We start from the raw sequence: 22,394 nt of genomic DNA, 5'->3' as shown, positions 1-22,394 counted from the left end.
GCTGGCTGGTACACATGATTCTGGAAACAGTGCATCTCTTTACTTGTGAGAGCTATCCAGAAACAAATCGACGTGGACACCAAAAATAACTTCGAGAATTTAAACCAAATTTCATTTTTTGAGTGGACATCTATGATGGACACCGTTTAAGACTTGTACCTTGCACATAGTGTCTTTTATTTAATACACGCGTTCATTCATTCATTTGTACAAAAGCCACAAAAACGTATCTTGAACTCCCTCCTTTTTACCGTTAAGTTTCAAAACTGGTGAATCCACCAAAGTGGAGTCCTTACATTAAAATCAGAAAAACCTCTTACTCATAATAAGTTCATATAAGTAAATTTGTTGTAAAGTCATCTATGTGAGTCTACAACCAACACGAAAACATACAAGAAATGTTTGCACAAACTATTAAAAGCACTACTTTTCTGTAAAAATTGAATTGGGCACATGTCTAAAACTCCAATGGTACCTTATTAGAGTCCGTATTTACTTATTTAGTTCTTTAATTTTTTTCCAAGTTTCAAAATAATGTTAAATAACTGGTGTTTGATGGTGAGGAAGTCGCCAAATTAATATGTGGAAGCCAAACACGACATTTATTTCTTATAATTGATGTTTTCATAATCTGTGAAACGTTAATTCATTAATAAATTATTTTCATTCATTGTATTTATTATTTTTATATTTATAATACTAACAAAATTTTGCAATTAAACACATTTAACCGATTTTCAATAAAATCGGTTATGTGTGTTTAAATTGTAAAAAAATAAAAAAATTAAATTAATTGTATAAATAATAAAATATTTAAATTTGCCGCCAATTTTAGTTCCTCATACTACCAAGATATGGCGCTATTATCGAAATTTTGACGACCAGTGAATTACGTGTTACTTGATTTTCTATAACTACTATATTCTATGACTGTCACAAAATGGAGGCATAAACTAAAAATGTTTACATTTTGATTTTTGCGTATAATTTGCGAAAAAGTGCTTATTCTAGTGCGTGTCTAGTGATAGGGTCGCAAAATGCACATAAAACAGGTAATGGGCGTTTTTTCTGTCGCAAATTTCACTCGGCGTCCCTCCGGTTGTAGGTTATTATCCAGGGCTTCAAAAGCTACAGAGACCAGACTGTGGTCGAGCCGTTCGACAAGCGCCACAATGTGGTCGTGGGGCGTAACGGTTCAGGCAAAAGCAACTTCTTCTACGGTAATTACCACTAGAATTTTCCCAAATAACCCCCCAAATTTCCAGCAATCCAGTTCGTTCTAAGTGACGAGTTTTCGCACTTGCGGCCCGAGCAGCGCCAGGCGCTTCTGCACGAAGGCACGGGTCCGAGAGTCGTCTCGGCCTACGTTGAGATTATTTTCGATAATTCGGACGCTCGTGTTCCCGTAAGTGTTGGTAAAAAATACAGAAATGGGGTTTAATTTGTGTGGTAGCTCGAGCATGAGGAGATCTACTTGCGGCGTGTAATTGGGGCGAAGAAAGACCAGTATTTCTTGAATAAGAAAGTGGTGCCACGGAGTGAAGTCATGAATTTGTTAGAATCGGCCGGTTTTTCCAACTCTAACCCGTACTATATCGTCAAACAGGGGAAAATCAATCAGATGGCGACAGCGCCTGACGCCCACCGGTTGAAATTGTTGCGTGAAGTTGCAGGAACGCGCGTTTATGACGAAAGGAGGGACGAATCAATGGCGATTTTGAGGGAGACGGAGGGCAAGGTTGAGAAGATTGAGGAGTTTTTGAGGACGATTGAAGAACGTTTGAGTACGCTTGAGGAGGAGAAGGAGGAGCTGAAGCAATACCAACACTACGATAAAATTCGGCGGGCCCTTGAGTACATTATACACGAAGTGGAGTTGAATGAAAATAAGAGGAAGCTTGCTGATGTAATTATTTTTTGTTGGTCAGGTTTGTAAGTGATTTTCGGATGTTTACAGCTTGAAAAACAAAGAAACGAGTCGGGGAACGAGCAGGAGAAGTTGGCGGTGAATTTGAAGAAGGCACAAGATAATATTAAAACCCTCACAAAGAAGACAAAAGAGACGAAAAAAGAACTGACGAGTTTGAAGGAAGAACGTGATATTTTGACCAATGATCAGCAACATTTGATCAAGGAAAAGGCCAAACTGGATTTGACTATTAAGGACTTGTCTGAGGAAGTGCAAGGAGATAATAAATCGAAGGAAAGGGCTGAGAATGAACTGGCGCGTTTAACACAATCTATTAAAGAAAAAGAAGCAGAATTGGAGAAGGTCAAGCCCCAGTATGAAGCAATGAAGAAGCGGGAAGAAGAGTGTACGAGAAATTTGGCTCTAAAGGAGCAAAAACGCAAGGAATTGTACGCTAAACAAGGACGAGGGAGTCAGTTTACGTCCAAGGATGATAGAGATAGGTGGATTCAAAATGAGTTGAAGTAGGTATTTTTTTCTACAATAGGAAACCAACTAGTGGACGTGTTTTTTTTTTCAGATCTTTGAATAAGCAATTAAAAGATAAGCGTGAGCATCGTGACAAACTCGAGGCCGACTTGAAACGCGACGCTGCTAAAACAATCGAACTGACGAAAAAAATCGAAGAACAATCGCAAGAATTGGAACGTCAGAAAAACTGTATCGACGAACATAACAAACAATGCTACGAACTCAAGAAAAACAAAGACCAGTTTCAAGCTACTAGAAAGTAATTTTTTTTTCGTTTAGTTTTTCTCCTTTAGTAATAAAAAAATTGCAGCGAATTGTGGCGTAAAGAAAACAACGTCCAACAAAACCTCTCCTCTCTTAAGGAAGATTTAGCCAAAGCCGACCAGCAATTGCGTTCAATGGCCGGTAAACCAATCCTCAATGGACGAGACAGTGTCCGGAAAGTTTTGGACACGTTTGTGAGTCGTGGAGGGCGCGAAGCCGAAATTGTCAAATCGTATTATGGTCTTGTTATTGAAAATTTCGATTGTGAAAAAAGTATTTATACAGCGGTTGAAGTCACGGCTGGAAATCGGCTTTTTCACCATGTTATCGATTCGGATAAAATTGGGACGCAAATTTTGAAGGAAATGAATCGACAAAAACTGCCAGGAGAGGTCACTTTCATGCCTCTGAATCGACTCAATGTTAGAGATATCAACTATCCAAATGACTCGGTAAGTATAGGGTGAGGCACATGTTAAAAAATCATATCTTTCTTATTATAAAAGAGACACATTTGAAATAAAGACATTATAAAGGCACTTTTTTTCAGAGAATTTAATAATGTTATCAGCGATTTTTTTCAACCATTCGTTTAACTGTAATAACAAAGTTGTATTTTTTTAAATGGGAATCATAGTTGGCTGTGACATTTTCGAAAAGCTTATTTTTTTCTGATTTGATATGTCTATTTGTGTAATACATTAAATTTAAATATTTAAGAAAAAACAAAATATTTCGCTTTTTTTATAGTAGGCCATGAAAAAATTTTGGATTTTTAATTAACACTATGAAAATTGTATTACCCAACAAATATTTATAATTTAATGATTTTTTAAACCCTAATTAATTCAAAAACAGCATAATAAATTTTTATTAGATCAAATTTTTGCAATTAATAAAAATTATTTGTTTTTATATTTAAAATGGCAAGCTTACGTTGTCATTCTATTTTCCAATTTTAAACATGAAATGTCGGAAGAAGAAAAATCTTATTAATTGTATGATTGCGTATCAATAAAATTTTATTTTACAAAAAAATGTCAATCCAAACACCAAAATCAAATTCCATCTGCGGTAAAAAAATACACAACATTTTCAACGTCACCTCCATTGCACTAAATCATAAAAAAGTGGCATCAAGTGGTAGTGAGACATCATTTACAATTTTCTGCACATTTTTTATGTAATTAAAATCTGCGACGCTCGTATATTTGTTCAATTAAAAATAACTTTAGCTTATTTTTATAATTTCACATTTTTTACTTTAATAACCGTTCACAAAATTTCTAGATTATTCACACCTTTTATGTGAAATAATTTTTCCATGGCCAACTATTTTCAAATATTTGAATATATTTTTTATCAAAAAAATATAAAAATATCAAAATATATTTATATTGTTTTGAGTTCAGAAAAAAATAAGCTTTTCGAAAATGTCATAGCCAACTATGATTATCATTTAACAAAATTCAACTTTGTGTTATTACTGCTAAACGAATGATTAAAAAAAATCTCTGAAAACATTATTAAATTCTCTGTAAAAAAGTGCCTGTATAATGTCTTTGTTTCAAATGTGTATCTTTTATAATAAAGAAGATACGATTTTTTTAAGATTTCGCTAAAATGTCAACTTTTGTTTATAAGTCGAAAACAAAAGACGATAGCGAGACGCCGTTTTGACCAAAATTATTCTCTCAAAAAATGGACCCGAGAATTTCATTCGTTTTTCTCTAAACCTGTTTGAAAAAAAAATCGAAATTAATATTTTTCCTAATAATTTTCAGGACGCCATTGCGATGGTTTCGAAGTTACACTACGACCCGAAATACGACAAAGCGATGCGTTACTTATTCGGCAAAACATTGATTTGTCGTAACCTGGATGTGGCCACAAAACTGGCCAGGACCACAGGCCTTGATTGTGTGACGTTGGAAGGTGATCAAGTCTCATCCAAAGGCTCCCTAACCGGTGGTTATTTCAACTCGAATCGTTCCCGTCTCGAAATGCAGAAAAATCGCAGCGAAACAATCCAACAAATCTCGCAATGTGAGAACGAATTAAAATCATTGCGCGAGGAATTGACCAAAACCGAAGCTTCAATTAACAGCATTGTCTCCGAAATGCAGAAAACCGAGACGAAAAATAGCAAAGCAAAAGGGATTTATGATAAAGTCAAGGGCGAGTTGAGGCTAATGAAGGAGGAGTTATCGAATATTGAACGATTTCGAGGGCCGAAAGAACGCTCTCTCGCCCAATGCAAGTCCAGTCTGGAAGCCATGCAGTCAACTCAGGAGGGCCTCGAAAGTGAGCTGCATCAAGAGTTGTTGTCGCAGTTGTCGTTTGCTGATCAGGCCGAGGTTGATACGTTGAATGATGACATTCAACGGTTGCAAAAGGAGAATAAGGAGGCGTTCAGTACGAGGATGAAGCTCGAAGCTGAGAAAAATAAATTGGAGAATTTGTTGACGAATAATTTGATTCGGAGGCGGGATGAAGTGTTGCATGCCTTGCAGGAGATCTCGCTTGAGGATAGGAAACGGCAGTTGGTGAACTCGAAGAGCGACCTGGAGGAGATTGATAGGAAGATTGAGAGGGTTAACAGGGAGTTGACCTCAATGGAGAGCAAAGTCAAGGAAATGGCCAAAAGGGTAAGCAAAAAATTGAAAAAAAATAAAATAAAATAAAAATTTCTGTTCTAGTTAAAAACGGAACAAGGCGAGTTAGAGAATTGGAAGAAAAAGGAGAAGGACGCCCAAGACAAGATCGACGAGGACGCGAAACATTTGGAAAAATACGCAACGAAGCAAAACCTCCTCGAGCAAAAAATCCAAGAATGCGTGGAAAAAATCAACCAATTGGGGGCACTCCCAGCCCAGGATTTGTACTCCCATTATGTGAAAATGTCGTCACGATCGGTAATAAATAATTCTGTCAAAGTGAAGCCTATTTTATTCACGTAATAACAAAATTTTAGCTTTTCAAAGAATTGGAAAAAACCAACAACCAGCTGAAAAAATTCAGTCACGTGAACAAAAAGGCCCTGGACCAGTTTATGAGTTTCTCCGATCAGAAGGAAAAGTTGCAGAAACGTAAAGAGGAACTAGACCGCGGGTAAACCCACTTGGTGTTTGAATTAACTTCCAATTATACATGTTTTAGTGGCGAAAAAATCAAAGAACTGATCGCAATGTTGGAACAGCGCAAATTAGAGGCCATCCAGTTCACTTTCAAGCAAGTCTCGAAGTACTTTTCGGAAGTTTTCAAAAAACTGGTGCCTGCCGGTAAGGCTAAGCTGGTGCTGAAGACAGTCGATAATGAGGAGGGCAAGGATGTGGGCCCGGAAGACACAAACTCGGACCAGTTCAGTGGGATCGGGATTAAGGTCTCGTTTACGGAATCCGACGCCGAGATGAAGGAAATGAACCAGTTGTCAGGGGGGCAAAAGTCGCTAGTGGCCCTAGGCCTGATCTTCGCCATCCAAAAGTGTGACCCTGCTCCGTTTTACCTATTTGACGAAATTGATCAAGCTTTAGACGCCCAGCATAGGAAAGCTGTGGCGAATATGATCCACGAATTGTCGAGCGAAGCCCAGTTTATCACTACAACGTTCAGGCCCGAATTGTTGGAACATGCCCATAAGTTTTACGGGGTTAAGTTCAGGAATAAAGTGAGTCATGTGGAGTGCGTGACGAGGGAAGTGGCCAGGGATTTCGTCGAAGATGACCAAACACATGGCTAAATAAGTTTCAAAAATTTGTTTTTAACTCAAGTTTTGTATGACTTAGCTATTAATAATAAATGGTAGGATTTACAAAGTCGTGTCCCAGGCATCTAACCACTTCCTCCGGGAGTCTCTACGGAGGGTGTCCCCATCCATGCGCTCAGCCTTTGTCTTGAAACTCTCCGCCAGTTGTAAGCGCTCTTCTGACGGCTCCAAGGTCTTCATGACTCGCAATTCGCCGTTTTCTTTCAGGACAGCCCCCTTGGGGCTGGAGGGGAAGCCGTCCGGGAACGTGACCGGTTTAATCTGCACCAAGTGCTTAACCTTCCATAGTCTCTGGTTGTTTTCGGGGATATTTTTAACAATGACAACGTCGCTCTGTTTCCCCGTTAAGTGAAACTCGGCCAGGATTTTTTTCTCGTAGTGGGGCACCCCTTTGAGCGCTTTGATGCGCTGGACCCGGAACACTTTCGATGGCTCGTACGGGGGGTCCTTAAAGTCGGGGTACCTGACAAGACAATCACCACATAACCTCAATTTCTCCAAACTCACCTGGGGTAGTATTTAAAGCCTGGGTACTGAACCCCTTCTTCGGCCCAATTGTAGCGCCGCGTTCTGGTATAGAAACGCTGAATATTGTGGAAAATGTTGATACTTTTGAGAAAACTGGCCATTCTTGTGTGACAGTTAGTTTAAGGTTAGGTTGTGATTTGTGTGAAGACAGCTCCCCAAACCAGCTCCTCGAAATTCCGAAGAAACCCGAACATGAAGCCAGTTTCACACTAGCAAAATACGTTTCAATTTGCGTAGATGTATGTTTGGTTGTCAGCTTTGAAACCGTTTAATAAAATAAAAATCCGAAAAAACACTAAACACCCTCTTAAAAATGACATTTTAAGAAAGTCACTTTGCTAATAGCGAAAAACTCAATTATTTACCACAAATTGCTTCTTAATTTTTCCCACTTTTTCACCTAATTTCAATATTTATAGCTCCGCAAATGCACTATTGCAGTTTTCGCCCCATTTCACCCCGAAATCGGTTTTGTCACACAATGCCCTTTTGACCACTAATTCAACAATAAAAAAGACGTTTTCTAAAAAGAAAATTATGGCCTTTTAGTTGTCGGAACAATGTTAAAAAAATTTATCTTGTCCAGCTCCGCAAATGCATTATTGCAGTTTTCGCCCCATTATTTATTTCACAGAATTTTTTGATAGTTGATAGCGATCGTCAGAAGTGCAGGGTCGGCTTTGTCCGGGTCTCCTCTGCAACGTATTGATACAAAAAAATCTATCTATCTATCTATTTTAATAATAAACGAGTAAAATTGCAATTATTAAACCCTATCCTTTGTAAATGAAATAAAATGCCTTGAGTTCAAATTCTTTTGTAGTTAGTCTCGATAAAAGTGGGATAAAAGTGATAAAAATGTTATCTGAAAATAGAAATCTCGTGTTATTTATGATAACTGACAGTAAAATTTCTTAGGTAGTAAATTAATTTTATTCTTAATTACAATGTTGAAAAGTGAGCTTTCACTTGCTGTTATTACAATGGTTTAAATATTTTAAATAACTGCCACTGCAACTTCAGTTAATTGATTGGACACAGACAATTAACAACCTATTTCAGTGGGTAATTGTTAAATTAAGTAAAACTATTTACTTGGATGATTGGTGATTTCCTTTTCCAAATTTGTGTGAGTCAGCATTATTTTATTTGAGAATAAGTATGTACTAAAAAATATGAATTCAGTTAAATATTATAAAAACTATTCATCAAAACGTATTGGAATTTGGTATATGCGTTAAATGATTTAAATTCTATCGTCTCAGACGTTTATCAAATTTCTGTCTTCATTTGTTTTGGAAAAACAAGGCTAACATGATTTTTTTTAATGGCAAAAAGGGTCAAATTTAATATTAAAAAAAGCCTTTTAACACTTATAATTATCGAACTAATAAAATTTTGTTAGCTTTCGAAATGTTGTCTTTGCCACCTGAACTGTTACCAAAAATAAGTAAAATAATTGTTAAAATAACTCCATAATATCCATACTTATTATTATCATCGATTCTGTTATATTTAGGTACTTTGAATTTAATTAGAGAATAATATACTTGTATGTAATTATAGATATTATCAAGTTATTATCTAACCAAGTTTCAGTGAATGTGTGTAGAACAAAAGAATTATCTAGATTTATCTACAGGCTGCTCAAAAACTGGCGCACCAACGCAGTGGTACGTTGTTGAGAAGCACGTGTAGATCACGGGAAAAATGTTAAAAAAATTCCTAAAGTCATATTTTAAAAAATCTTGAGCTACAAACTTATTGTGTTAACTTCTTTAGTTATCATTATTTTTTTATATTTCTATGTTTCATACCAGGTAATCGTTCCGTAACAAAACGATGAATAATTATTTTTAAATTTACTATCAGATTTTAGCAGTTTTTTTAATTAAAAAAAATTAAAATTCATCCAAAAAATCACAATGTGTAGATGTGCCAACACTGGGAATTATTTCCTAGTAAACCGTTTCAAAAATAATTTATTTTTATTGTTGATCAAATTCTATTGCGATCATGACTGTTAGACAACGTTGCCACATATCATTTACCTAAAATTAGTTATTTATCAATAACTTTAATTCAAAGAATTTTTTTACTATTTTTACCTTTATATGTAACCAGTTCTCTACCACACACCAATGAGTTGGTGCGCCAGTTTTTGAGCACGCTGTATACTGACTGTTTAAATTTAAAGATCTACCTTTTTAATGAAAATAGCAACAGCGGATTTGCATTTTTTTTATTGAAATAGGGCACAAAAGTAGACTTTATAGTTATAGTTATAACTAATGGACCCAGAAACCCAGAAATTAAGAAAAATTTTTTTGCTTAAGATTATTAGAAACCGTTTACAAATTTCATTATGTAAGTAATTTAGTTTTGATAAAAAGAACGTTGTTTGCGCTTTGCAATGATCTGAGACACTTTTATTTTTGTATATATATATATCTAAGGGCCATTAAGTTAATTTGCAACTAACAAATTAGCAAATTTGATTTGATTTGCGTTGTTAACTTTTAACAACGAATTAAATTTTAACAAACCATTTTATAAACGGGCCCCAAACGTTATATTCACACTAACAAGAAGTAATAAATAATAATTAACACGAAAGTATTTGAATGGCATTAGTCGGACCATTAATTCAAAAATATGTACGATATTGAGAAATTTTTTATTCAGTAATTTGTTAAAATCGGGTAATTAATTATGAAGTCGCAATTTATGGCACTTTTTACACATTTCTAAAAAAATTATTGATGAAACTAATTTTTATCGAGGATTAATTTTTTATTCGTTTTCACTTTTGTTAGCTCTTTTGTCACAACTAATAATAATAGACAAAAGTCTTGTATCACTCAAGGATGAAATATCACGGGATTAAACTATTGAAGCTGGATTTTTAACCACTAAACAAATATTTGAAGACGTAATAATGGATTAAAAGAGAATTAGGACAAATTCAATTCGATTTTATCGAAGAATCAGCAGATTAGACTGTTGTTTATCCACCACGTTTATAAAAGAGATTCTGCTCTCGATACCTCAGTAGATATCGCAATGAAAGTGCCAGTACTGATAGTACTAGCCCTCGTGGGCTTGTCTAGTGCCAAATACGAGGGCTCAACAATCTTGAGTTTAGCATTGAAATCGAAAATGTTGGAACCGCCATTCAGGCTGAAAAACACTACCACAAATCGAGACAAGCTTTAGGTTTGGGAAAAATTACTTTTGACCAATATTTACGCCACGCTGAGGTAACACTTGGAAAAAATAACTCCCGTTTTTAGTTATTGTTTTAAAGATTAATGCTTATTTGGCCCAACTGGCTAAAGACTACCCCGACACTGTCACTCTAGAAACAATCGGACAGTCGTACGAAAAACATTCCCCGTTTTCATTCCGACTACAATCCGATCTATTCTTACAGCATCTCCTCTTTCACGACAGCTTATACCGTTTATAGGTATGTGTCTATCGAGGAGAATCATCGGCACGACCATCAATCCTGAATTCGTCTTCGACTCATGAGCCTTTGGCCTTTGGCGAATCAACAGGACAGTAAAATTAGCTGAACTTGGTGAACAAACGGATTTTGGTAACAAGTAAAATTGCATTTGGAAATTTAAATAGAATTTTATTATTAACACTATAAACAAATCATTAGCAGAATAATAAAATAAGTATTAATTTTTTTAACATAATAAATTATAATAGTGTATCACTACAGACAGATTTACTTATTCCTTCAGTTCCAACTTGATATGTTATAAAAACTTTCTTCTCCTCTGGCTCGAATGTCAAACCAGCGTAAATCTTTTTTGAAATGTGTCTATAGTCAGGTTCATCAAATTTAGTGTAATATTGCTTCTCAAAAATTTGTTGTAAAGCTTCATTTGCAGACTTGGAATTCATTTTGTATTCAAAAATGATTCCAACGTAGTTACTGATTATCACCATATCTAGGGTATTGGCTATCCCTGGTCCTTTTCTTTTTTTCTTGATCTGGACCTCACTGTGTGTTTCGAAGTATCTGGAGTCATATACCAGAGTATACAAGATGTGATGAAGTTCTTTTTCGTTCATGATCCCCTGTGATTCAGAGAGTAATACTAATACGGCGTTTGCAAGATCAACAAATGCCCTCTCACTTGTACTTTGTAATAGTATATTCAGAGCACTTACATAATTTTTAACAGATCTAGCGTTCAAGTGGAATTTACGTATAACTTCCAGTGCTTCACTATAGCAAAGGTTGCGGACATGTTGCTTAATTTCAAAATTAGGTATTTTTAAAACACAAGATGTCATATTCAAGTCACATTCAAAATCAGCCCCTTCTTCATCTTCATCTTTATCTTCGGTGTTTGTTTCAATTTCATCTGTTTTCTTATCAATTGACAATATATTAAAGTAACCAGAATCAGCCAAGAAGTGCAAAAATAACTCCACATTTTCCTTCGATATTTCATCAAACTCTAAAGAAATCAGTTGCTGTAAACTCTTTAGATGTTGGACACTGACTGATGTAACTCTTCTTATTGTTATTTCACCATTAGAAATAAGTTTCTCAATTTTTTCTCGAACTGAAGGTTCCGCAAACAGCTTCCCCAGATTTTTTACATGACCTGGATTGATAATCCAGAAAGAGGAATATTTGAGCGTACCGGTTGTATAAACCCTTTCCAAAAGCTTCAAGACTGACCAGCTACTGAATATTTTCAATGGGCTATTAGATACCATATATCCATCATACCATTCCGCAATTGTTTCGAATGTTTCTTTCCCACAAGCAGCTTTAACTTCTGGAAGCTCAAGTAGATGCTTTACCTCCTCACCCGTAAATCCTAAGTACGGTGCGTATCGAAGATCACTTAGGAACGGATAATGTTTTATAACTCTTGCTGCATCCCCTGAGAAGGCTCCGGCCAACTGAACACGAGCAAAAATTAATGAGCGTTCTATGAAATCATTGAATTTTAGCGTACTAGCCATGAAATCTTTTAAAAAATCATTAATTAATCCAATGTCATCTTTATTCGGACAAGACTCGAATACCAGGCCCACCACAGCATCGTACTCATCGATGAGTATGAAAACTTTTTCCTCATAATGTGTATGTAAAACTTCCGATAAAAATGTTAAGCTATTTACCAAATGAGCTTCACTTAATGTGACACACTTTTCTTCGTCGTAATATTTTTTAAACGTTTTTACATTTATGCTAGAAATGCTCAACTTCTCACTTGCCCAGGCTAAAGTACCATCATCAGTCTTCTTCACCAGATATTCATGTTCTCTGAATGCACGATTTATAGCCAACGCCAATTCGTGCTTAACTTCAGTAAAACTGCTACCACGAACACTCCCGAGATCAATATGTATCACAGGATGAGATCTGCAGTGCTTTGAAAAAAATTGTGTTTCTTCAGTACAAATCTTTAGGTTCTCAAATAAACTTCTTTTTCCCAGTAGAAACTGCTTCAACATATCCATGAGGGTAGTTTTTCCAAAAGCTCTAGGCGCCGTTAGTAGTACTATTTTCCTAATATCACTTAAGAGACATTTGATAAACAAGGTCTTGTCCACAAAGGTAATTGTCTCTTTGATTGTGGCGAATTCATGACTTGCCAGTTCGCACAGCGACTTTTCTGAATCCTAAAAACAGAAAAAAATTACAACTCGTTACTAAATGCATTAGCATAGTTGTTATAAATAAAGTGATTAGGATTATTTTTGTGGTTTTTAAATTGAAAGTTTCTGAAAATTATATTATATGTACTTATTATTACTAATAATAAATTATTGCCACCGTTAATTTCTAATACAGGAGAGTTTTACTAATGATTGTGAATTCCACCAATAAACCTGACTGACTAAATATATTTCTTACCCTCACCTTAGAATCATTTAGAGAAGAACTCTCGTTCATTTTTCCTTTGGTTCGGCTACAATCTGTAATACAAATAAGCATATAAATAATTAAGTCTTTTGTCAATGAGAGCAGTACACAAAAGAAAAGTATAGAAAAACCTCAACAGCAGCCTATTAAAGTGTTGTATTTTGTTCTGAAATAAACAACTGTATTATTGTAAAGTGGAATTTTTTACTCGTCCTCTGAAGTTCCCCACACCCTAAAAGATAATGAAACAAAAAGGAACAAGCAAGGTCATTGCGTATCAATCTTTTACTCGCCAATTAAACTGCACAGATGGAAAGACATCGCGCAGACCACTAGAAACAAACTGGTTGATACTAACTATGAAGTAAAACTTCCATCACCAGTGTTATTATTGCTAATTTTTTAATTCAACAAGATTAAATTAATAATCAAATTAAGAATTTTTTTCAGATTTGCTTGTAAATTTTAATTTTTAAACCTCGATGAACTTATAAATTGTGCAAAAAGTACTTTTTTTTCACATTTAAATACCTGTTTGAATTACGATTTGTTTAATTGCTATTTCTTACATTGCTTGCAACAATAAGGTTTTATATTAATTTACACAATAAACCATATATTTGTTTATTATAATCCGAGTAGTATGAAATAAACTGCACAATAATTCTTTTTTTCTATATCAACATTTTTTTAAATTACAGAAATATTCACTACTATGTTGGAAAATACAGCGTTCAGTATCTAACGAGTAATACAAAAATTTCTACAATAAATTAAAAAATGACCAGTACTAGAGAAAACAAAATTGTAGCAGAATATTATACACCATTAAAAATAAGACAACAATCTGACCTCTAGCAATTTAAAAATAGACATGGACGATCTGGATTTGGATGATGAGGAGGACGAAGACTTTGATCCCAATAATTACAGCCAAAGTCACTGGATCCAGTGAAAGAAATGACGTGTCCGCCATACATTTAATAAGAGTAATCTACATAAAAAATGTCCTATTGCTTGAATGAATTTAAAACGTGTGAATTGGAATTGATGGTAAAATCTCTTTGCTCCCTTGGCAGTGTTTTAGAAGGCGAACAATAACAAGAACGCCATCATAAGACAGAAGAGACCCATAGCTTCAGACAGGGCAAAACCCAAAATAGCGTATGAGAAAAGTTGCTGTTTGAGGCTGGGGTTTCTGGCATAGCCGATGATAAGGGAACCGAACACTGTTCCAATCCCAGCTCCTAAATCCCAAAACAAATAATAAAATCGTCCAAACCCCACAAAAACATGCAACACTTATCCACTGGTTGGTTAAAAAGCAAACAACATTAAAAACGCAATCATTAGACAAAACAGTCCCATAGCTTCAGACAAAGCAAAACCGAGAATAGCGTACGAAAACAACTGTTGTTTCAGCGTCGGATTTCTAGCATATCCTATAATCAAGCAACCGAACACCATGCCAATACCAACACCTGAAAACAAGCAACGGATTAAAAGCGTGCACATAACACAAAACAAACCGCTCGGAATCTATTAGTGCCACAAAACACCAAACAATCTTAAAAGAAAAACAATCGCAACAAACCTGATCCAGCTACTCCTACTGTGGCAGCGCCTGCACCAATAAATTTAGCAGCTGAATCGATGTCCCTGGACACTGGGGTGGTCTGGAAACTCCTCACTGCTGGGAGAAGTGTGGCTTGTTTGTGTTGCTGAACGACAGGACTCTGGACTAATGATGGGTTTTGGCTGAGGGCGGTGCTCAATGGCCTTAAGTATACTTTAGAGTTTGAAATAAGCTGAAAATTAACGCACCAATCAAACGTTAATCACAAGCCTTGGCCACTTCAGACATCCAAGGAAGTTACGTTCGTCACGGTGGTCAGTGAACGTATATTATCATCATATTAAATATTAAATAAACACTCCTTTTTTTAACTTAAAATATACACAAATGTGGTGTAATAATTATGAAAATAAATTATTTTTTATAAACTTCTGTTTACTTTATTGAAGACATGCCCTTTTTTTAAATTGAATACAAAAAACTATCAGCAGGACTTTCACAAATTCAAGGAAGAAAGTTCAATCTTTAGAAAGAAATAATCGTAAAATGAGAGAAAAAAAATAAAATAAAAAATTCTTATAGATTTAGCAGAGAAAAAGCCGAAATCACTTTGTATACTTTAACATTTTATTTAAAGTTTCCAACAGTACGCATTAAAAGTATCTAAAAATTTATTACCAGAAGCCCAAAAAAATTTTTTTTTATCTTGAGGCAAAATAAAGCCATTTCCGATTCAATTACTGACCCAGTTTAGTGAAATTTCACGAAAAAACTTAACTTACAGCTTAACACTTTACTTAAAATGCTAAAAAAAAATTCGACTTAATCTACGATTTTTCAGTGCAGTTTCAACAAAATTTCAAGCTCGAGCTGAGTTTTCGGCTCAAGAACGTGAAGAAATCCATTTTTAATAAAAAAAAAACGAAAAAAGACAACATTTACAAGAAAATTCAAAAATTTTTCGGTTTATTTTTAATCCAGGTTGCCAAAAAATTATTTTGCTTCAATTTTTAAATCACCCGGTATATCTACGAATTTGTATAAAAAATTATTAATTTTCAATTATGTATTTATGTTAGTCTTCAATGACTAACTTCTTTTTCGTCGTTTTCGTTTTCCCTGAAGATAAATTACGAAATTGTCAATACAAGATGAACAAATAGTTAAGGTACAGTGACCCACAGAATTACAGTCACGTCGTATTTCAACACCGCAGTGAACACTACTTGTGCTTATGACTGTACATACCCACTTATCAAAAAAATTAGGATTATTTCGTGATAAATGGTGACAGTTTTTAAACAATATTATCAATTATTATTACATTAGATGCTAATGTCACGGCCAACTATTTTTACAGATGAAATTAATAATTTATTATCATAAACAAAACACGATAATTGCAGAATTTGAAATAAAACAATCAAGTGTCCCAATTTTTTTATCGCCAATTGAAAAATCAACATTGCCATGGACAAAAATGACAAGTGACAAGGTCACCTAACAGCTAACATTATTTAGGAAAAATCGCACACAATATTATCACTATTTCATAGTGATGGTGACACACCCAGTGTGCCCTTTGATTTTAATTTATCTAATCTATTATGTCACAAATTAAAAAATGGAACTAAAGCTGAAATTTAAACACCCCAAAAGTGGTTGCCATAGCAATGTGTAAAACAATTGAGCAATGAAACTGCTGTTGAAATCCTCAACTGATAACACTGTAAAAAATAATTAAAAACACGAGTGGTCAAAATTAGTTGGCTGGGCATTTGAAATGTCAGATGTTATGTAACACACTTGTGTGCATTTTGGGTTAAAGGTTATAGAATGATTTTGGGACACACTGTATGAACGAAATGCGATAAAAATTTCCATGAACCAGTAAAGCATCGATCAAATGATGAAACTCGGTTAAAAATATGTTGTTCAAAGTTTACTGGACTTGATACACAAAGTTTAAAAAATTGAAATAAAAATGCGTGACGTTGGTGCAGATTAGAAGCACTGCGAGGAAAACATTACATAACCGCGTTTGGGCTAAAATTACAATAGGTGTAGGTTACATAACCCAACAAATCCCAGCTAGTTTTGGGAAAAATTTGCAAATTGTTAGTAGAAATAAAAAGGGTGGTACTTACGGCGCTCCTGGCGGCGGGGGCGATCAATATAGCGCAGGCGAACATTTTATTTAATTAAATTTAGTCGGTTGGAATACACTTAACAACCTGAAACAAGGGCAAGTCCGTTAGTTGTGAGCAAATCACAGGTAGCCCCAGCCTAGGTGCACGGGTTACGTAACAGCAACTCGGGCCGAATTCGCGCAAATCATATGAGAAATGAGAGTATGACCAGCGGCCTCGATTTGCTCGTCCGCCCCAGAATCCCGCTCGTGCACCGAAAATCCCGGAACAATAATGAAAATCCGGGCTGAAGTGACACTTGGAGGCAATAATGGCGCAAGATGTCGGTATTAGGGGCGATCAAGTCGCCGTTGCCCGGCAAGTACGAAACAAAAGAGCAAAATAGTCACAGCAAGCGGTGCAGTGAAGGGGCTTGAGTTGGGTTTTGTGGGAGGAAAATTGCGGGAAAAGTACTCACTTAACGGCGACTCACCACGGCACAGTGTCCGGAGGAGGACATTTAATTATTTAAATAATTGAAAATAGGTTACAACTGCTTTGGCAATAGTAGATTTTGTAAAAAAAATCCAATTAACACGACTGAAAATTTGTTTGACGTTTTAAATCAACACAAAAACCCATTTTTAAATTAAACCTGGAACGTTATTTCACGTTGTGATAAAGTTCAATACGGTGTTAATTAAATAAGCACGGAAAAATTTGGAATCCAGTTTTGATATCACAAATATTTCGTTAATATTTTTGGAAATTGCTGATCCACAAGTCTAAATATACCGTTGCTTTTAATTGCTTTAGTTCGAAATATCGAATTTCATGGCAATTTCTTAAGCCATTAATGATTTATCTTGCACCGTTATTATTTTTCAACTTGACGCAAAAGACGACACCTCGCCATCATATAATGATTGAAGTGCTCGGACAATAATCTATTTATAAATTTTTATCTAGGTCGTAAGATATATAATGTAATCATAAGGGTGATGAGTTTGTCGCACCCTAACCATTGTCCCGAATTATCGAAATTGAAAACGAAATTATAAGGAAGTGGAACAACAACTATTCTCCTGCGAATTGTCTCGGAAAGAAATGATTGATTCTTTGTTATGACGGGTGTAAATAAAATATGAGCCTCCCTAATTCCCGTATTAGGTCGGATTTAGCTGAGAGCGGGTGGATTTGTTCCAAGGAAAACAATTTCAAATGATTTGATTTTTCACGTCCTTGATTGGTGTCGTAAAAAACACATTAGAAGGAATGTTTCGTGAAATGAATGACTTATGATGACTATTAATTTTTTCTAAATTTCGCGAAATGTTGTTCTTTGACTGAAATAATTTCCATAGGTTTATGTCTCGTCTATCATTTATTAAAAAAACAGGAAACCTATAAATCAATAAACGTAAAATAATGACAACATAAAGCAATGTCTACGAAGTATTGTTCAGAACCTTGAATGCTTAAAAATTGTAGAATTTATTGTTTAATCTGATTCTTGCTTCTACAACAGTAGAACATTTTTTTCGAGGTTTTGTAGATTTTGTACTTTGACTAAAAAAATACATTTCTCTTTGCAACTAAATAGACATATCGTCGGACGTTTTGCTTTGGGGAATTGAAGGTTCATTACGGATTAAAGACGCTGTCAAACATTATTAGGGGCGCGAATTTGCGAGCCGAATACTTTCAGTGGCATTGACTCGGGTTAGGACCCCTATTTCAACTTTGAAGGCTTCACAGCTTTGAAAAACAAAACATACAGGGTGACCCAGAGGTGCGTAATCAATCTATAACTTTTTTATTATGCGAAATATTGCCACTATCCGATAAAGCGACTTAAAGGTGGTGAACCAAAGGTATGTTTTTTAAATGGAACACCCCATATATTGTTGCATGATTAGATTCTACGCTATTATGTGTCTATCTCTTTTCGTTTCAGAATTATTCAGTTTTTCCTTATAGAAAAGACCAATTTTTGAAAAATCACTGCAAAGTCAAGACAATCAAGACTTACCTGTTATTCGATGCACAACACGCTCACGACGCTCACACGCTGCTACAAGGTGTCAACTGTCAACCACAGAACAGTAAGGGTTAGTTCAAACCGCTGCCAACGGTCGCACGCAAAAACCCTAAAAAATTCAACAGATTTATTCTCTACAAACTTCCAACAACTTACAACGTTACAACAATTTACTTTTAGCTCTACATCGCGTCTCCTTCCCTCATTTTTGTGACGGTCCTTTTTAAGAAGGAAAAACTACCTGCTCCCAGAAGGGGGGCGTCACGAGCGGTTAAGGATTGAGGGTTGCACATTTAACAGGAAAGTGAAAGTTGTACATTACAACAATAGAAACAACTTACAGTACGAGTCAGCGTTAAGCAGACATTTTCTCTGCGATATTTAAAAACCTTTACAAAAACACAAATTCAGATAAGCAATTTTGCCTACCGTACAACACGTGTTACAACTTCCTAGTGATAACAGTATAATAAATATAATTATTCTAGTTATTATGTAATTACTGCCATGTTTTGGACGCGAAAACAATTACAATATAAAAACCACGTGGTCGTGGCTCAGGATTCAGTTATTTGATTTACTTTAATTTTAGACACAATCGTTGAAAATAAACATAATGTCAGACGAATTACATTTTACTTATAACATTTAATAAATATCAAGACAATCAAGACTTACCTGTTAATCGATGTGACGCTCACACGCTGCTACAACTACAAGGTGTCAACTGTCAACGAGGGTTAGTTCAAACCGCTGCCAACGGTCGCACGCAAAAACCCTAACCCGGTCCCAAATCCGGGGAAATGAAAATTTCCGGGAAAAACAACCGGAACTTGGCAACAATAAATCAAGTGACGTTTCGTACTTGTCTTTTTTTCCAAAACAAATGTCATAGTCACAATGCGAGAAAATAAGTGCTAAAGATCGGTTCGTTTTCTCATAAGATGGAAAATCCTCTAACCAAAAGTGAGGAGAAGAAGTTCGGGTACCCCAAAGTACGAGATTCGGACGTTAAAAATGAAAAACCCAAAGTCGAAGTTAGGCGCTTGCAGTACGACCCTAACCCTAAGGTCGGGGACTGGAAAAAGACGTGCTCGCCCAGCTGTTGCCCCTCGTTATCGGGCGAAGAACGCCTGGTTTGTATAATTTGATTCGATTTTGGGACCAATTTTCAAAAACGCAACTTGGCCACACTGTAGGGCGGCGTTGCCGGGTTGTGCCCTGGCGCACTTTCCGCAAGTTTATCGAACAGCTGGTAGGATTACGTAATTTGCGATAATATCCAACAAATGTGCTTTGTTGTCCCGATTAGGGAAAAAAATCAGTGATAAGTGGTACAGGGACTTGGAAATAGGCACCAAGTGGGGGCGCTGATGTGGCAATGCCATCTAGGTATATTGTATCAGAATGGCACAAACTACGTAAATTTGTATTACAAGAAAACAAAATAACTTGTTTTTAGATGTTCACACCTTTAATAAATTTTTTTGGTAAAGTTGTCTTTTGCGCCTATTTTTTCTGTGATGTCCGAAAAGGGGTGATCAGGTAATAATCCGTTTTGACCTGATAAGATGCGGTGCCGAATTTCTAGGACTCGAACACGTAAAGAGAGGGTGCCCGGTATTTGGGGATTCAATAGTGCCCAATTTATGCACGCCTGTTATCATAACTCGCCTGTTTTGGTGATAATATTGTCCGATTTTGGGAAATAGAAAATAAAGATGCAATAAATGATAATTTACTGGACACCCTTCACAGAATTCTTGTGAAAAACATTTTAACAAAACACATGGGAGATTCCCAGATGGGCGGTTTATGGTTTATGGTTTTTATGGTCCTTTTAAGCAAACGCCGCCTGATGCGCAAAATAGCTTTAAACCGTTTGTTGTCGGTGGAGAAAAGGAGAGCTAGGGATCATAAACTAAATGAGGGGTACGTACATTTCGTTCATGAAAAATTATTTAAAATTGGGACATATGGAACTCGTAGTAAACGATTCTACCGAAAATTCTTTTCACTTATCACACAGTTGTGTAATTATAATTAATGAAAACAGTGATTGTACCAAGTTGATTGTAGTCTGACTGTTCATGTAAAGCTCTAATAAATTGAGTATAAATGATAATCTGTTAGCAGGCCCGGCAATTCAGCCTGATTTATTTCCGATTTTAATTCAATTTCGGATATATTTTTTAATGTATCGTTGCATATGGGTCCATCCTGACGATCGCTATCAACTATCAAAAAATTCTGTGAAATAAATAATGGGGCGAAAACTGCAATAATGCATTTGCGGAGCTGGACAAGATAAATTTTTTTAACATTGTTCCGACAACTAAAAGGTCATAATTTTTTTTTTAAAAAACGTCTTTTTTATTGTTGAATTGGTGGTCAAAAGGGCATTGTGTGACAAAACCGATTTCGGGGTGAAATGGGGCGAAAACTGCAATAGTGCATTTGCGGAGCTATAAATATTGAAATTAGGTGAAAAAGTGGGAAAAATTAAGAAGCAATTTGTGGTAAATAATTGAGTTTTTCGCTATTAGCAAAGTGACTTTCTTAAAATGTCATTTTTAAGAGGGTGTTTAGTGTTTTTTCGGATTTTTATTTTATTAAACGGTTTCAAAGCTGACAACCAAACATACATCTACGCAAATTGAAACGTATTTTGCTAGTGTGAAACTGGCTTCATGTTCGGGTTTCTTCGGAATTTCGAGGAGCTGGTTTGGGGAGCTGTCTTCACACAAATTAGGTGGTGGCACTATCTAACCTCACAAAATGGATTATGCCGAAGAGCAAAAAGGGGAAATTGAAGCACTCGAGTCCATTTACTTCGGGGATTTAACACGTAAGTCGTGCGTAAATGTGTCCCGTTTTTCACGCTCGTTCCAGTGTTGGGCACAGAGCCGTACCACAAATTTTCGGTCCAGATCAAGTCCGAGGAGTATGATCCTGAGACTGAAAACACGGGGCTGGCCTGCGATATGGTCTTTACCTACACTCCGAAGTACCCCGACGAGGCGCCGGTTATAGAACTCGAAAACTGTGACAACTTCGAGGACGGTTATGAGGCCCAGTTGTTGGATTTTTTGAAGGAACAAGTGCAGGAAAATTTGGGCATGGTCATGATTTTCACGCTCGTTTCCTCGGCCCAGGAGTGGCTGAACGTGCGGTGGGAGGGCGTGAAGAAGGAGCGGGATGAAGAGGCGGCGAGGAAATTGAGGGAAGAGGAGGAGGCTGAGAGGGTAAGAGGCGAAATTTGGGGATTTGAGGCGAATTTTTGCTTTAGAAACGGTTCGAAGGCACGAGAGTCACAGTTGAGACGTTCCTCAAGTGGAAGACGAAGTTTGAGGACGAGATGGGGATTGCGAAAAAACGGGAAATTAGCGAAAAAGAAGGGAAGAAGCTGACAGGGAGGGAACTGTTCATGACTGACGTCACGCTGAATGAGTCCGACCTCAAGTTTCTTGAAGATGGTGAGCTCTGGCCTAGTGTATTTTATGTTTAATGATTGGTAACAATGTCACAACACTGATGTTACAAATATATTTCCAGGTGAGGGTGTCAAGGTGGACGAGTCGCTGTTCCAGGACATGGACGATCTGGATTTGGATGATGAGGAGGACGAAGACTTTGATCCCAATAATTACAGCGATTCGTCGGATTAATCAGAGCCAATGCTATTTTTGTATTTATTTTGTACGTTACAATTGAATAAAGTCGTTTTGCGAAGTTGGCTAGGTTT

The 22,394-nt window shown here is 36.1% G+C and overlaps 4 protein-coding genes across 9 annotated transcripts; 2 read left to right on the top strand and 2 right to left on the bottom strand.

The window, feature by feature from the left end:
- The first annotated feature begins 899 nt into the window (after positions 1–899).
- SMC3 (Structural maintenance of chromosomes 3) lies at positions 900–6,519 on the top strand. The gene is made up of 11 exons (XM_961316.5): positions 900–1,052; positions 1,106–1,220; positions 1,266–1,405; positions 1,454–1,906; positions 1,958–2,433; positions 2,490–2,699; positions 2,751–3,156; positions 4,489–5,352; positions 5,404–5,619; positions 5,679–5,815; positions 5,864–6,519. The coding sequence occupies exons 1-11, from the start codon at positions 1,038–1,040 to the stop codon at positions 6,441–6,443; spliced, it is 3,612 nt and encodes a 1,203-aa protein (XP_966409.1). The 5' UTR covers positions 900–1,037; the 3' UTR covers positions 6,444–6,519.
- On the bottom strand, positions 6,445–7,111 carry LOC656162 (large ribosomal subunit protein uL30m). Its single transcript, XM_962707.4, has 2 exons — positions 6,978–7,111; positions 6,445–6,933 (listed from the first exon to the last, which is right to left on the bottom strand). Exons 1-2 carry the CDS (start codon positions 7,097–7,099, stop codon positions 6,513–6,515), a joined length of 543 nt encoding a protein of 180 aa, XP_967800.2. The 5' UTR covers positions 7,100–7,111; the 3' UTR covers positions 6,445–6,512.
- Positions 6,988–22,381, top strand: LOC656075 (uncharacterized protein). 2 transcript variants are annotated; one of them, XM_064358061.1, is made up of 5 exons: positions 6,988–7,127; positions 21,402–21,497; positions 21,542–21,894; positions 21,939–22,125; positions 22,205–22,381. In XM_064358061.1, the coding sequence occupies exons 2-5, from the start codon at positions 21,428–21,430 to the stop codon at positions 22,315–22,317; spliced, it is 723 nt and encodes a 240-aa protein (XP_064214131.1). In that variant the 5' UTR covers positions 6,988–7,127; positions 21,402–21,427; the 3' UTR covers positions 22,318–22,381. The 2 variants fall into 2 exon arrangements, with proteins under 2 accessions (XP_064214131.1, XP_064214130.1); XM_064358060.1 differs by lacking the exon at positions 6,988–7,127 and adding an exon at positions 19,580–20,581 and having other exon boundaries at positions 21,325–21,497.
- Positions 10,618–19,426, bottom strand: LOC135266784 (ATP synthase lipid-binding protein, mitochondrial-like). Of its 5 annotated transcripts, XM_064358050.1 has the most exons (6): positions 19,328–19,426; positions 18,641–18,758; positions 16,627–16,713; positions 14,498–14,711; positions 12,901–12,956; positions 10,618–12,659 (listed from the first exon to the last, which is right to left on the bottom strand). In XM_064358050.1, the coding sequence occupies exons 3-6, from the start codon at positions 16,669–16,671 to the stop codon at positions 10,710–10,712; spliced, it is 2,265 nt and encodes a 754-aa protein (XP_064214120.1). In that variant the 5' UTR covers positions 16,672–16,713; positions 18,641–18,758; positions 19,328–19,426; the 3' UTR covers positions 10,618–10,709. The 5 variants fall into 5 exon arrangements, with proteins under 5 accessions (XP_064214120.1, XP_064214119.1, XP_064214121.1 ...); XM_064358049.1 differs by lacking the exons at positions 18,641–18,758; positions 19,328–19,426 and adding an exon at positions 17,087–17,233; XM_064358051.1 differs by lacking the exons at positions 18,641–18,758; positions 19,328–19,426 and adding an exon at positions 17,102–17,213.
- Positions 22,382–22,394: the final 13 nt, after the last annotated feature.

Source organism: Tribolium castaneum, chromosome 7, assembly GCF_031307605.1.
Source record: "Tribolium castaneum strain GA2 chromosome 7, icTriCast1.1, whole genome shotgun sequence".
Lineage (NCBI taxonomy): Eukaryota > Metazoa > Arthropoda > Insecta > Coleoptera > Tenebrionidae > Tribolium > Tribolium castaneum.
This window is presented reverse-complemented; position numbering and strand designations above follow the sequence as displayed.